Source organism: Doryrhamphus excisus, linkage group LG20 (genome assembly GCF_037039965.1).
Source record: "Doryrhamphus excisus strain RoL-2023G ecotype Guam linkage group LG20, RoL_Dexc_Guam_v1.1, whole genome shotgun sequence".
NCBI classification, from domain to species: Eukaryota; Metazoa; Chordata; class Actinopteri; order Syngnathiformes; family Syngnathidae; genus Doryrhamphus; species Doryrhamphus excisus.
The window spans coordinates 5,476,271-5,490,958 of NC_136376.1; the positions used below are offsets into that span (position 1 = coordinate 5,476,271).

Genomic DNA, 14,688 nt, shown 5'->3' on the forward strand with positions numbered 1-14,688 from the left:
TATTTTAAGTTTTGATCTGAACCGCAACTGTGAATGCAGGCTAGATAGATAAACAGATAGATCGATGGGTAAATAGGATGTAATCAGATTGGGCTGGTGAGGTAGACCCAAATGCATTATGGGAAAATTTTTGCAAGTTAATGAGTGTAAAAATGTGTGTGTGTGTGCATGTGCATCACTGTGCGTAATGTCTGCCATGGGCCTGAATGCGGGCCAAATGTATTTATGTATTTAGTTAATTCAGGATGCAATCAAGAGTTCTGGTGGTCTAATTGATGGGTTAGGAGGCTGCAGGCCAAAAACAAGGCCCCCCTTATTAAAGAATCCTCCAGAGGGCGACTCTGATGAGTGCGAGGCATGACAACATGGATGATAATGCATGTTTGCACAGAATAGCTATTCTTCCAGGAATATCATTTGGTCATTTTGAGGATCCTTCCATCTTAGAAGGTGAAGTGACAGACATCCTCATCCTCTGCATTAACGCCAAGCTAATCAAACCTTTTGGCAACTATAGCAATAATTATGTTTCTCCCCTCCCTATCCATCTGGAAAGAAGCTATGCAAGTTACGATTCGTGTGGCAAGTAGTTCGCTTTGCCACTTTAATGCCGCATTTACCAAAATTTGTTCGTTTCGGACCTATTGCAGGGGTGGGCAAACTTTTTGACTTGCTTGCATTTGTAAAAGTGTCATGCAACCTGCTATATGTGCTTGTGTCCCTTTTCTCAGAAGCACTTTGTAAACAGCAGACCACATCAAATAACCAAATTGATAAAAAAGATACCTGAACCATCAAAAGGTTGGCTCAAGCCATGATTCCAGGTTGTATGTTAAGTTTCAATGAAATACTTTGGAAAGAACGGGCGGGCCGTATTTCAACACTTGGCGGGCCGGATGTGGCCCCCGGGCCATAGTTTGCCCACCCCTTACCTAATGTGTCATTTTGTGTCTTATTGCAGTTAAAATGCTTCCGCATCATAACAAATGTTTCTACCATGCTTTATTAGCAGTTAGCAAGCAGCTCACGCAGTTAGCTGGTTTGCTAGCGAGGGCACTGAGATTGATTGACAGCCAGTACATAATGGGCGGGTTCTCCCTTTGAAAAAAGGGGCTTTATTTGGCCGTCTGTTGTCAACTGCGGGTTGTAATATACTCATACGGGCACGTAAACACACAGAAGAGTGTACAACATTCTCTCTTGGTAGCAGTAGTAAATATAATAACAGGAATACAACAAAGAATGGCTATACCGCTCTAATACACCAAAAGGATGCAGAACACAATGTTCATATGCTCTTAAAATGTTTAAACACCACTTAAAAACACGTGAAACAGAGAATCCCTGAAAGGTGTTTGCATTCACAGTAACTTAATTAATATGCAATAATCAACTTAAAGAGATCCCAATGAAGTATAAGTTTGTCCAATCAGAAACCTTGCACGACTGTGTGGAAATACTGTACTTGCTGTCTAATACCAATAAAACCCGTGCCCATAAAAATGATAAAACAGTGGGGGAAAAAGGTATATAATTGAATATTTATGGAACATTTATAATTCCAAAGGAAGTCATCATTGTTTCCCATCATGTGTTAATTGTGCAATTCTGATATTGTCCTTATGTTGTTATTATGCTGAAATGGGATACTCCACAGCAGCAGTGCTAATTGAAAATCATCCTATCTGTGGAGGTTCCTGTGTTGCTGCACACTTCTTTTCTGCCGCGTTTGGAGTGTTTTGGTGTGTCTCCGGCAGCTCGGGTGTGTCACCGCTGGCACATGTTGCTCAGAGATACCAAAGCAGCCTCCCAATAATGAAATCAAAGTATGTGTTATGGCAGGATGACCTCACCTCCAGCACCAACCTGCTGCTGGAGCTCAACAAGCAGAATAATGATGAAGCTGCAACGCCGAAACTTAAGTCCATTTACCGGTTTTCACGGAGAGGCAGCAATTTTTCTGATGTGTTAAACAACCTTCAGGCCCTTTTGGTTCCACGTTTGCTTTCATTTGTGGATTCAGTGTTTGCGGAGAAAGCTTACAGCGTACAAACTGTAAGCAGTCAAAAAACATATATATATAATTTGAGTCAATTGGAACATGTTAGGTTGCACGGCGGTCGAGTGGTTAGCACGCAGGCCTCACAACTAGGAAACCAGAGTTTAATTCCACCCTCTGCCATCTCAGTGTGGAGTTTGCATGTTCTCCCCGTGCATGCGTGGGTTTTCTCCGGGTACTCCGGTTTCCTCCCACATTCCAAAAACATGCTAGGTTAATTGGCGACTCCAAATTGTCCATAGGTATGAATGTGAGTGTGAATGGTTGTTTGTTTATATGTGCCCTGTGATTGGCTGGCCACCAGCTGGGATGGGCTCCAGCACCCCCCGACCCTCGTGAGGATAAGCGGTAGAAAATGAATGAATGAATGAAAAGGAGTACGTTTATTTAATTCTATATCTACCTCAGCAATTACAATTACTACTCATTTTGGTATCTCCTGTTAATGAAATATTAATAAAAACATCATTAAACAACCATTTTTTTGCCTTTTGGCCCTTCTTTCGCATGTAAAAACAGCGACTGGAGCTGCAGCCCGGCACAGATGTCAAAATCTGCTTGCAGCCAAATCTTCTGAAACGGAGTGGAAATGGACTAAACAGCACAGGAAGTGTGAGTCAGAGGATGAACAGTAGCAAAAAAAAAGATCCTCTCGACCTTATATAGCCAAATCTGTGAAGACACATTGAATATACCGTATGTGCTGTTTTCTTTCGAACATATTTTTATGTTTGGATAAGCATTCTTGCTGCTGTGTGGTAATTATTTATAAGGCTTTTATTGTCATGTGCACCCACCCACCCACACACTGGCACACACAGAAGAGCTCAGAAGATCACATCGCTTTGTTTGGTCACAGAGCCTACATCACATTGCCTGGGTTGACTCCCAGTATCGTTTTTAATAAGCACCTTATCTTACTGTAAGCAACATTTATTCAGACGCCTGCACATCAAAGTGGATGGCATGAAATTCCTGCAATGACTTTTGGCCACAATGTTACATAATAATACATTAATAATACAGTAATACATTGTATTATGCTTCTTTAAATATTGCTGCAGTTTTGAAAAGCTGATGTACAGTGTATATTATCCCTAATTAGAATAATGATAATTTGTTTTTTGTGACATTTGGCATTATTATTAATATTGTGTTAATTAATTAATTATTAATTTATTTTATGTATTCAAAATAAAATATTTGAGTTGGTGTTCTATTTTATTTACTATAATTACATGTTTAAATAATTCTATTATTGGTAGACTGCTTGACGTCATTGTTGAAGCGTCAGCACGCTCGTCGCTGATTGGTGGACTGGCGGAAGTAGAGGATTGCCGGGACAGCAAACATGTCCGCGATCATTTGAAAACTTACTGCAGTATCTTTTGGGCACCGGTGTGTGTTTTTGTTTATGCTTCTGACAACTTCACTGACTCGTTCAATAGTTCAGGACTCCGCGACAAGAGCCAGAATATTCGTTATTATCAGGTTAGTGGCTCATTGGCTTTCCTGTTGGTTTAATAGCTGAAGCTACTGTTAGCATAGTTAGCATGCAGCAAGTTCGTGAACGCATCATGAGTTGTTGTGAATGAAGTGTCAACGCAATTTTAAAATAATTGTCATTCATACCTATTGCGTAGCTCCTTTGTTTTTTTTTTTTGTTTGATGTCCGAAAAAATTGGAGAATAATTTGTTGTACTGAGACTCCTATGACGTGCACAGTGGTGCATTTGGGTTCACATTAAGGTTTAATTTTGAGTTTTCTTGAGGCTAAAAAAAGCAGCGTTTCTTGTATAAGCAGTCTGAAAGATTATCGTATGGCCATTAGTATTTTCAGCCATTTTTAACAATGCAGGTCACTATTGATGTGGTCAAAACCTCACCAGTTTTTATTCAGAGTCAGCCTGATGGAAAGTGTATAGTATGGCATTAAAATTTATTGCACATTGTTTCCCTGCAGAAATAATGCTGATATCTGGGACTCATGTCGGAAGTCGTGTATGAAGAGACAGCCACGATGATTGCCGCTGGGGAATTGCAGTCGTTTGTCCCATTTGGCCGTGATCACTGCAGGAACCATCCCAATGCCTTCAACCTGCAGCTGAGGGAGCTCCAACCCGCCTCTGAGTTGTGGTCTTCTGACTGCGCTGCCGGCCTGGTGGGCTCCCTGCAGGAAGTCAGCCTCCAGGAGAAAGAGAAGGTAAGACGTTTAAAGAAATACCATGAAAATGGCTACTAGATAAGATCTGCATTTATTGTGTTGTTTTTTTTGGTTGGCAGGAAAGCTGGCAGCTCAGGAAGGGCGCTGTAGACGCCCTGGAGCAGGACGTGGAATTTGAAGAGGAGCTTTACACCGCGGGAAATGTGGTTGTGTGGAGCCAGGGCAGCGGGACGCAAAGCTCTAATGTTTACAAGGCTTTCACTGTTGACAGCCCAGTGGAGCAGGTTACTGAACATTACTACTCATGTCAAACTAGTTACATTCAAACTACTGACAAACATGTTTTGTCTGCAGGCTTTATGGTGCGACTTTGCTGTTCCTCAGAACAAGAATGAAGGTGAAGTATTATTGCATTAGTACAGTCATAATTGTGGCGTATGCCTGTGAATACTGTATATTCATTCATCCAGGTGCATTGAATCGATCGCAACTGGACTATTGAGTCTTAGTGAGGACATTTCATGCTGCATCAGTTCATCTCCTCATCAGTCTGAGGGATGGTGCAGAAAGTATTTATCTTCAAAAGATACAGACTGTCCAGTTACAATTGAGTCAATGCCCCGAGATACGTACGTAGTTGTGGAGACGTTTTAAAGAAGACCCTGCTTGTGTTTTGTAGAAGAAAAGGTGGAACACACAGTGTGTATCGTGCAGAATGGCTGTGTGAACATTCACAGTGTCACCGGGAAGGATTTCCTTTCACCTCTGCCATTCCAGGTGAGGCAGACAGAGCTTGGGAATGCTTGATTTTGTATCAAAATCTGGTTCTGGGGCCATTCGCGGCGCCACAGTTCATCTTTATTGGCCCGAGGAAGAAATGTTAAACATGACAAGATATCATACTAGACATGTGTGCGGATTTGTTTTGAGTTATGGTTTTGCATAAACATGAATAATTCTTAATAGGTAGCACGAAATTTACCTGTGGCGTTCAAAATTAATTAGTGGCGGCCTGCAACTCCTAAATGAATGTATGGAAAACTCTGAATATCGATTTGTCCCCAAAGTTGAACATTTTGGTTCTGGATTTGGACACCTGAATTTCTGTCATGTATCGTTGATTTTTAATAATAATAATAATAATAATAATACATTTTTTTGCTGAAAGCAACCTCTTCTCTCTCCAACAGGTTTCAAAAGTGTGGCCAACCAAGTTTGGGCTCATGCTGGAGCGTAAAATCACAGCAGCGGACGGACAACATGGGTACAGTCTAGCATACATATCGGGCTTGAAAGAAAAAGGGCAAACATTTCACATTGCACATAATTGTTTTTTTTTTCCAATCCACAGCGAATCTCTTCCGACAGTGTTCAGCATGCTGCATCCCATAGATGAGGTGGCACCAGTTGTTTGCAAACCAACAGGTGAAACACTACATCTTTTTATCAACAATCAATAATGGAGGAATGCAGTGCTTCTTAAGTAGTGTTGGGGGGGGGTGACGTGAGAGACAAGGGGGACTATATGTCAGATACTATAAGATACGTACATTTGTTTAAGGTTGGCAGGTTTGCTAGTGTCTTCATTCATGTTCAAACAATGCTGGTGCCAGCAACTCCTACAGTGGTTTGTACATATAAATACGTACTACAGGTTCTCAGAAGTATTTCAGATTGCGTGTGATGGTGACAGAAAATAATTGAGAACCACTGGATTTATGGGACTTAGCCTTAGTACCGTACTGCACAGGTATGTTTTTGGTAATGTTTTAGCATAGTTTTTTTGTTATTTTAGTGCTAAAACAGATTGCATAGGACTGCAATCTATTTGTGGCACTGGGTTGTGAATATGGGGAGGGTGGTTAGATGACAGCGCGCAGACCTCACAGCTAGGAGACCCGATTTCAATCCCACCCTCGGCTATCTCTGTGTAGAGTTTGTATGTTCTCCCCGTGCATGCGTGGGTTTTCTACGGGTACTCCGGTTTCCTCTCACATTCCAAAAACATGCTAGGTTAATTGGCGACTGCAAATTGTCCATAGGTATGAATGTGAGTGTGAATGGTTGTTTGTCTATATGTGCCCTGTGAGGGTGTACCCCGCCTCTCGCCCGAAGACAGCGGGGATAGGCTCCAGCACCCCCCGCGACTCTTGTGAGGATAAGCGGTAGAAAATGAATGAATGAATGGTTAGATGACATCATCATGCATAATTTGCATATTTTTCCATGATACGTGTGCATGTATGAAGTTATGGACTTGTGTGAACGTTTCTAGACACACAGAAATGACAAAAGAACACTTGAAGTTAAGTTATACAAAGTTATATAAAGTTATACAAAGTTATATAAAGCCTACGCTGTATTTTGGTTTGAGCCTTTGCAAATGCGTGCGCCCTCCAGGCTCGTTTGAAGGCTCTCGTGTGGAGTACATGTCCGACTCCATGATGAAGATTGTCTTCACCTGCTGCCAGCCTTCAATCGTCGTCTCCTATGACACCGTGCAGGGAACGCACACGGTGTGGAGCCTACGCAAAGTCACGCATGAGGTGAACACATGCCCTGCATTCACATACTAGACGCTAGCCGCCACTTAACCTCTTACCTCCACCAGGAACGCTCGACGGTGCTTCGGTGTCCCGCCGAGCCTTTCAGTGGACCTTTGGGCTTCCTAGCAACAGACTTTCTGATGTCACACCTGCGGAACTACTCCCGCCTGGACTCTCCGGGTGGCAGCAAGCCAGCCAGGTTTAATCCAGCCGCGGCGCCAAGGTAATATTGTTAGGTTTCAAGGCGTGTATTCTCGTCATTTAACACACGTGGATGTCGGTGTGAAGACGAGCACAGTCATTGCTGTCGCAGACACTCCTGACTCACTGTTTGGCTACGTGGCTCCCTGTGACATGTTTGTCTGGACGTCGGAAGGTTAGGGATCAATACCACGAGCAAGAGGCTGAATCCCAAATTGCTTCCAGATGAGCTGCTTGAATGCGTGATTTTGCTTAAATTATTTGGACTGACATTATTGGGACACGCTGCACGGCAGAAGTGTGGTTTGCCTGCAGGCCTCACAGCTAGGAGACCCAAGTTCAATTCCAACCTCGGCCATCTCTGTGTGGAGTTTGCATGTTCTCCCCGTGCATGCGTGGGTTTTCTCCGGGTACTCCGGTTTCCTCCCACATTCCAAAAACATGCTAGGTTAATTGGCGACTCCAAATTGGCCATAGGTATGAATGTGCGTGTGAATGGTTGTTTGTCTATATGTGCCCTGTGATTGGCTGGCGACCAGTCCAGGCTGTATTCCAGGGAATGTGTCTGGAAATTCATTCATTCATTCACTTTCATTTTCTACCGCTTTTTCCTCACGAGGGTCGCGGGGGGTGCTGGAGCCTATCCCAGCTGTCTTCGGGCGAGAGGCGGGGTACACCCATGCAACAACATGCAAACTCCACACAGAGATGGCCGAGGGTGGAATTGAACCCTGGTCTCCTAGCTGTGAGGTCTGCGCGCTAACCACTCGACCGCCATGCCGCCCGTGTCTGGAAATTGTTGTCAGAAATATCACCCTCGTTATCCAAACATGCCTTTGAGGACGCCAAACAGTAATTCCTCAAACTTTTCTAACAAAATTGGAAGCATACAATTGTTCAAAATCTTGCCAAGATGATGAAATAAGATTACTTGTTCATCAAGAGGTGTAGCTCAAGATTTCGGTATATATGATGTGATTGCATTACATTTGAAAGAATGTTTTTTTTTGTCATTGCCTATGTCTAGCGGGGCTGTTGCTGCCAGCTCCCCTTTGCACTACAGCACTCTGCACAAGCACCAGTGTAGAATCCTCATGTCTTCACCAGGAATACACTCTCGTATTCATTCCCCGGGCATATCCAACATGGCTGCCCTCAGGTAAGTCCAACATACTGTATATTGTTTAATTTTTAAAAGAACAGTCACAGAATTATGTCTTTATCTCCCCCCCTCCCTGCGTTGCAGTCGCGCTCACTCTCCAGGCATGGCGGCGCCGTCCTTATCGGGCGTCTCTCGCTTCAACACGACTCTCCACAGCTCGTCGCCCCGGGGGGACCATGCTATGGACTCTCCCAACAGCACCCTCAACGAGACCACGTTGGTGCCAGAGCTGCAGCCCATCATACCCGATCTCTGCATGGAGCAGCTGTGGAGCGAGACGGCCGGGACACACGGGTTCGAAAACTGGACTGCTTGCAAACAATCCATTCTTTGTTGTTAACAGTTGAATTAGAATTTCTCACCCATTATGGATGGTTTGCATTTTAATTTGAGGTGAAGCGTTGACTTTCTGGTATCTTTATATGTATTTCATCTCATCAGAATGTACATATATACTGTAAGTGTAAACATAATTGTGCTGACAGGACAAATAAACCTGTGCTACTTTGGCTGTATATGTATAGGTTGTAAATATTATTGCTGTATAAATTATATAGTTGCAAGAAATGCCAAAAATTATGTTTTTTTTTTGTGTTTACTAATTGTTCATGCATATTCTTTTCAGCCTGGACAGAGAGATGAGTAGCCAGGCATCCAAGGTTTTCCTAACCTCTGACCTCTGTGAGAACCGCTTCCTCTGTTTCCTGGTGGAATCGCACCAGCAGCTCAGGTTAGATATAAATATTTACATCTACTGTACATAACTCCTGTATGAAGTCTAAAAAAATAAAAAAAAAATTTTCATCCTCCTCCACTAATTACCACTGCTATGCTGACGTTTCTGTCGTCGTCCCTTCAGATGCGTGAGACTTGTGGAGAGCAACGATAAGTCTCAGTTTATCTTCGCCTCGGTCACATGTATTGCTGCCAAAGATGCCGAGCCTCTGCAGGTAAAGGCGGGTGTGTCCAAACCTTTGTAGACTTTTATAGAAAAGCAACACCATGCCGGGGTGAGAGTGGACTTTGATAAGCCTCACATTTGTGTTTACAACGTCATGTAGGCCATGATATGTTAAGCAGTTCAGTATAGTTGACACACTCTACCTACAAAATAGAAGACATTTTTCCATTTAAATGTGAGTTTTTAATACATTTCTTCACTATCTACATTTTGCAATGTGTTCAAAAGGTAGCACCAGCAATTTAACTGTTGCAAACTGTCTTTTATATTAAAAAATATATAAAAAATATTAAATAAAGGGTGTAATTAAGGGGTGACGGTTGGTCCCGCAGCCAAACCAGTTGAGAAACCACTGCATTAAAATACATTTTGTTAAGTTGTACAGTATATCCAAATCCCTTGTCATCCTTTGTATTATTGTGATGCAGGTTGTCTAATGTTATTTCAAAAAAGAAAAAAGCAGACCATCAGATTATCATTAAGGAAAAAGTTTGAATCAAGAGTGAACTGTATGTTTGATTTCCCTTTTACTTCCAGAACATAGACGCCATGCTGGTTTTGGAGGCCTGTGGCAGCCTGGTCCTCTACACTGGCATCACCCGAGTAATTACAACCCATACGGACGCATTTAGAGCATGTCTTTGCACACACAGCGTCTATTTATCCTTTTTTTGTTCATCCCATCAGGTCAGCAAGGTGTTTGTTCCCAGCCTCCTGTCGTCCACCTTTAGTCTGACCAACAATCGCGCCAGCACCTACACGCCGCTGGAGCATGTTAGCACGCCAGCTAATGCCGGCAGTCGGCACCTGCAAAGACTGGATGAGGTGCGCTATAAATACATTTGCTGTTAGCACAATTATGGATGCTTTTCTAACACATAATCGGAAAAACATCAATATCTCGTCATTTTTTTATGAGTTTGTTGGTATCTATTTGTACATTTCTCATTACGACGCTGATATCAGTTCTGCACAGTCTGAAATGCAATGTCTCGCTAATTGGTCACAGTAAAAACATCTCATCCTGTTTTATGATTATTCCTTCTTCTTGCTCACAATCATCCGCACTGACTATATCTGTAAATGTTGGAAGTACTTGACATTCATTTTGCACTCGAACAATGTCCTGCAGTCGGCCATGCCCTCTCCAGTGTCTGAGCTCAGGGGTCCAAACATGAAACACCACGAAGGGTCTTTTTTGGACGATTACACCTTCCAGCAGTCTACGCCCTACATCCATGCCTTGCGGGACCCCGTCTGCAACCGTGTGACTCTGGTATGTTTGCTTAACACTTGCATTTTGACTCATTTGAAAATTCATTCATTCAATTTCTACCGCTTTTTCCTCACGAGGGTCGCGGGGGTTGCTGGAGCCTATCCCAGCTGTCTTCGGGCATGAGGCGGGGTACACCCTGGACTGGTCGCCAGCCAATCACATGGCACATATAGACAAACAACCATTCACACTCACATTCATACCTATGGACAATTTGGAGTCGCCAATTAACCTAGCATGTTTTTGGAATGTGGGAGGAAACCGGAGTACCCGGAGAAAACCCACGCATGCACGGGCAGAACATGCAAACTCCACACAGAGATGGCCGAGGGTGGAATTGAACCCTGGTCTCCTAGCTGTGAGGTCTGCGCGCTAACCACTCGACCGCCGTGCCGCCCATTTGGAAAATTAATAAACATTAATAAATTGGCCTAAAATAGTTCATTACTAATAAATAGTATAGTTAGTTACTTAATAAATAGTAATTATTTCTGCTTTTGGCTACTTGACAGCACTATTACCTCACTTTTCACCCTCTTCCTTTGCAACCAAACGGCTGTTAAGGCTTTGAATGACGGCAATTCTGAAGGTGGTTTTATGTCAGGTCACTTTCGCTTTGGATGCGGCTGACCTTCTGTGCCGAAAGTGAACATTATTGATCATAAATCTTGTTTTACTTGACGTATTTTCACAATTTAAAGACTCTTTGGGCATTTTTCACCATTTAAAGACTCTTTAGGCATTTTGAAGACTGCGCTTTCGCTAGTTGAAAAGGAGCGTCGGCGTGTCTGCGTCATCGTCCTTTTGTGCGGAGTGTTAAACAAGTTCATTGATACCTTCTTCCTGACTCCATTTGTGGTGCATTTGAGGAATTCATGTCCTGAACAGAATCCATACATGCTGTATGTTGTGTTTTTTGTGTTTTGCCACATTCACACAGTCACTGCAAATATGTCTGCTCGCTGCTGCCTCACCTCATTGATTTGTGGTTGTCACTTCGGCGTTGCAATCTGGAGGCTAATTGTTTACCAGTCGACTTTGACAGGTCGCACCGTTATTTCTTCATCATGGAATCTGTCAGAAAGTGTTCAGACGGGATGTGAAATGAAAAGTGTACAACGGTGCTGGACAAAGAAGGATGTTGTCCAATTCATTTTGGTTATTATGTTGAGGTTGACGCTATTTTGACCTCCCTTTGTAAATAATTTATAGTATGGTTTTAGTGTGGACCTCTGGGTTTTAGTGTTTTTCATTTTATTTCATATATCTTTTTCTGTCTGTCCCACCGTAGGAGCTAAGCAATGACACCATGCTGAGAATCTCCATCCCTGACATTGCTACCTCAGAACTAGGTAAGCTTTGCACATTCGTTTGGACGGCATATACCGCTAACAGCACAACCAACTACACTTTAAACATTTAGCCAAAACATTCATTCATTCATTTTCTACCGCTTATCCTCACGAGGGTCGCAGGAGTGCTGGAGCCTATCCCAGCTGTCTTCAAGCGAGAGGCTGGGCACTCTGGACTGGTCGGCAGCCAATCACAGGGCACATATAGACAAACAACCATTCACACTCACATTCATACCTATGGACAATTTGGAGTCGCCAATTAACCTAGCATGTTTTTGGAATGTGGGAGGAAACTGGAGTACCCGGAGAAAACCCACGCATGCACGGGGAGAGCATGCAAACCCAGAGGGTGGAATTAAACTTGGGTCTCCTAGCTGTGAGGCCTGCTCGCTAACCACTCGTCGCCATGCAGCCTAGCCAAAACATACGTATTTCCATATTTTGTGACTTTTTGTATTCATTTTTGGATTTTTGTGGTCCAAAAAATTGAAATGGATGAAATTCAAATGTAATTCTAATTTGTTATAATGTTATAATATGTAATATCAAAAGTAACACTCTTTATTTTTGTATGTAGCAAAGTTCTAGACTAACGGGAATACAGACACAACACTGTTCTCGTTATTACAAGCCAGCGCAGGATCCAAAAAAACACTCCTGCGTTAATTAAATAAAAGGGAAATAAAAATGTTAGCTACCGGCACGTGTGTAAACCAGACACACCACAGACGTCACATGGAGGAAGACATCATCTCCCCAGCAGAGGTGCCTAATGTACTGTGTGCATGCTGATATATTCTAAACCAGAAACTTAACTGGCTGCTGTTGGTGCGTCGTTTGCTCTGACACACACACACACACACACATGGACACACACTACTTGGCTGAGTCAGAACATCCTGTAAATTAGGTTTGAGATCTGCCCTACATTGTTAGTCTGTGACGTATGGGCTTGATGCATTGAGGATGCCATTACAAGGCTGACACACACACACACCGATAATCATTAAAAACAGATAATTCATTCATTTATAATGCCTATTTTCCTTTTTTCATCATGCATGTTATAGCATGGATTACTATACGTACTATATAATAGTAAACTAATAATCGTAAAAATAAGATTACATATTCTAATCTGAAAGTTCCTTTCCTGCTCATAACGAGCAGTGCGGTGTAACGCAAAGGGAAAGCCATGTGCCTTTTTCCAGTCCTGCAAGAGTAAAGTAAAGCACATGGACTCCGCTATTACAAGATCATCTCATACATGCGCCTCATTATCGCTGCTCAGTCATCACCGCTTGGGTGCCTCTGTGCACCGGTGAGCGGATGCAGATCCCTCCTCGGTAATAATAATAAGTATACAATAAGTAATAATAACAATAAGTCTGCATCTCATCACATGTAGCTGTACATCTTGGGTTTGCATCTGAATTTTTGCACATTATTTAGCAATCAATCTTGCCGTGGATGCTTTCGCCTTACGCTAATGAAATGGCATTTATCTGCTTCGCTCCTGACCTTTTCAACTCCGGGTGTCCAATTGAGATATTCTAGCGACAGCGCAAGTGATTGGTCAGCATTAATTACGGTTGTGGAGGTGGTGGTGGTGGTTCTGGGTTTAATTTCCTTTAGTTCTCTGCTGTTGGGCGTCACACTGATTGCTTTTACGAGAAAAGTCTCCAAAGTATCCAGCGGAAAGTATTCTGTCATATGTTTGATTTTAGACTTTTGAAAGAAAAAGAGTCAAAATGCATTTTTTTCTCTCTTTTCATTCAACTAAATTTCCATGTTAATTTGATCCAGAATTAATAATTTCCTGTTACCGTTGTATGTGTATGTCAGTTGATTTACAGATGTTGACTTTGTATGTGAATGGACAGACAGATGCTTACATTGTGTGTGAATGGGTAGACAGATGCCTACTTTATATGTGAGTGGACAGACCAATGCTTACATTGTTTTTATGTGAATGGAGAGGCGGATGCTTACCTTATTTGTATGTGAATGGAGCGACATTTGTTTACATTATGAGTCCATGCGAATGGAAAAAATGAGTGGTTACATTACAGTGTGCGTGGATATGAATGGACAAACCGATGTTGAAATTATGTGTGCAGGTGAATCTACAGACATACTGTATGTTTACATTATTTATGTATATGAATGGACTGATTCTTTTCTCTTTCTTAAATATCTCCTAGTGAGGAAATGTCTTCAGGCCATCCGTTTCATCCTGCCCAAAGAAGCTGCCATGAAGGTTCGTGGACACTTTTTGACAATTTTATTGAACTCGGGTCTCCTAGCTGTGAGGCCTGCGCGCTAACCACTCTACGCCGTGCAGCTGCATGTAAAACTACAAAAATATATTTTGTGTTTCTGGAACATTACATTATTTTATATGGGAAATTTAAATTGGTTAGCATCTGTTTCTGTTCGAATCGGACCTTCTGGAAGGAATTAATGACGCTAACCAAGGTTCCACTGCATTCATCATGCTGTAGGTTTTGGTCAAATGGTACACCATCTTCAACGCTCCCGGAGGAATCAGCGTCCATGCCGAGTGGAACCTGTTTGTCACGTGCTTCCTGTCGTTAATGGGCTACAACACGGAACGCCTTGCCTGGACCCGAAATGTGAGTCACCAGCCGCGTATGTCTATATCAAACCTAGATGAGCTCACTGTGAACTTTAAGTAATAACTCCCACGACCTTTGCTTCTTCTACTTCTCCAGCTGCAATTTGAAGTGCCGCTCTCACCGGTGATTGCGGCCAAGAAAGCTCGTCCCTGCGATGAGGGCTCTGATGAGGTGTGTGACTAATCAGAAACCCCCTTATTCTAATCAATTGTTTTTTCAGACCAGGTTTTGGTTTTCATACCTGACGTTTCCGACTGCTTCCTTGCACGTGAGAGTGATCATGTGATGTGGTTTATCTGGACTGACTTACAGGCCAATTGAACAA

The 14,688-nt window shown here is 42.6% G+C and overlaps 1 protein-coding gene across 2 annotated transcripts in view; it reads left to right on the top strand.

The window, feature by feature from the left end:
* Positions 1-3,377: 3,377 nt before the first annotated feature.
* The window catches only part of anapc1 (anaphase promoting complex subunit 1), a 28,180-nt gene continuing 16,869 nt past the window's right edge, over positions 3,378-14,688 (top strand). For both annotated transcript variants that reach the window (XM_058058936.2, XM_078787169.1), the window contains exons 1-20: positions 3,378-3,550; positions 4,023-4,262; positions 4,343-4,507; positions 4,578-4,620; positions 4,903-5,000; positions 5,414-5,487; positions 5,575-5,648; positions 6,624-6,769; positions 6,835-6,992; positions 7,998-8,129; positions 8,217-8,426; positions 8,758-8,862; positions 8,992-9,082; positions 9,631-9,696; positions 9,781-9,918; positions 10,226-10,369; positions 11,661-11,721; positions 13,929-13,984; positions 14,229-14,360; positions 14,460-14,534. In XM_058058936.2, coding sequence (XP_057914919.2) covers positions 4,047-4,262; positions 4,343-4,507; positions 4,578-4,620; positions 4,903-5,000; positions 5,414-5,487; positions 5,575-5,648; positions 6,624-6,769; positions 6,835-6,992; positions 7,998-8,129; positions 8,217-8,426; positions 8,758-8,862; positions 8,992-9,082; positions 9,631-9,696; positions 9,781-9,918; positions 10,226-10,369; positions 11,661-11,721; positions 13,929-13,984; positions 14,229-14,360; positions 14,460-14,534 — 2,184 coding nt within the window. In that variant the 5' untranslated portion in view covers positions 3,378-3,550; positions 4,023-4,046. The remainder of the gene's footprint in view (positions 3,551-4,022; positions 4,263-4,342; positions 4,508-4,577; positions 4,621-4,902; positions 5,001-5,413; positions 5,488-5,574; positions 5,649-6,623; positions 6,770-6,834; positions 6,993-7,997; positions 8,130-8,216; positions 8,427-8,757; positions 8,863-8,991; positions 9,083-9,630; positions 9,697-9,780; positions 9,919-10,225; positions 10,370-11,660; positions 11,722-13,928; positions 13,985-14,228; positions 14,361-14,459; positions 14,535-14,688) is intronic.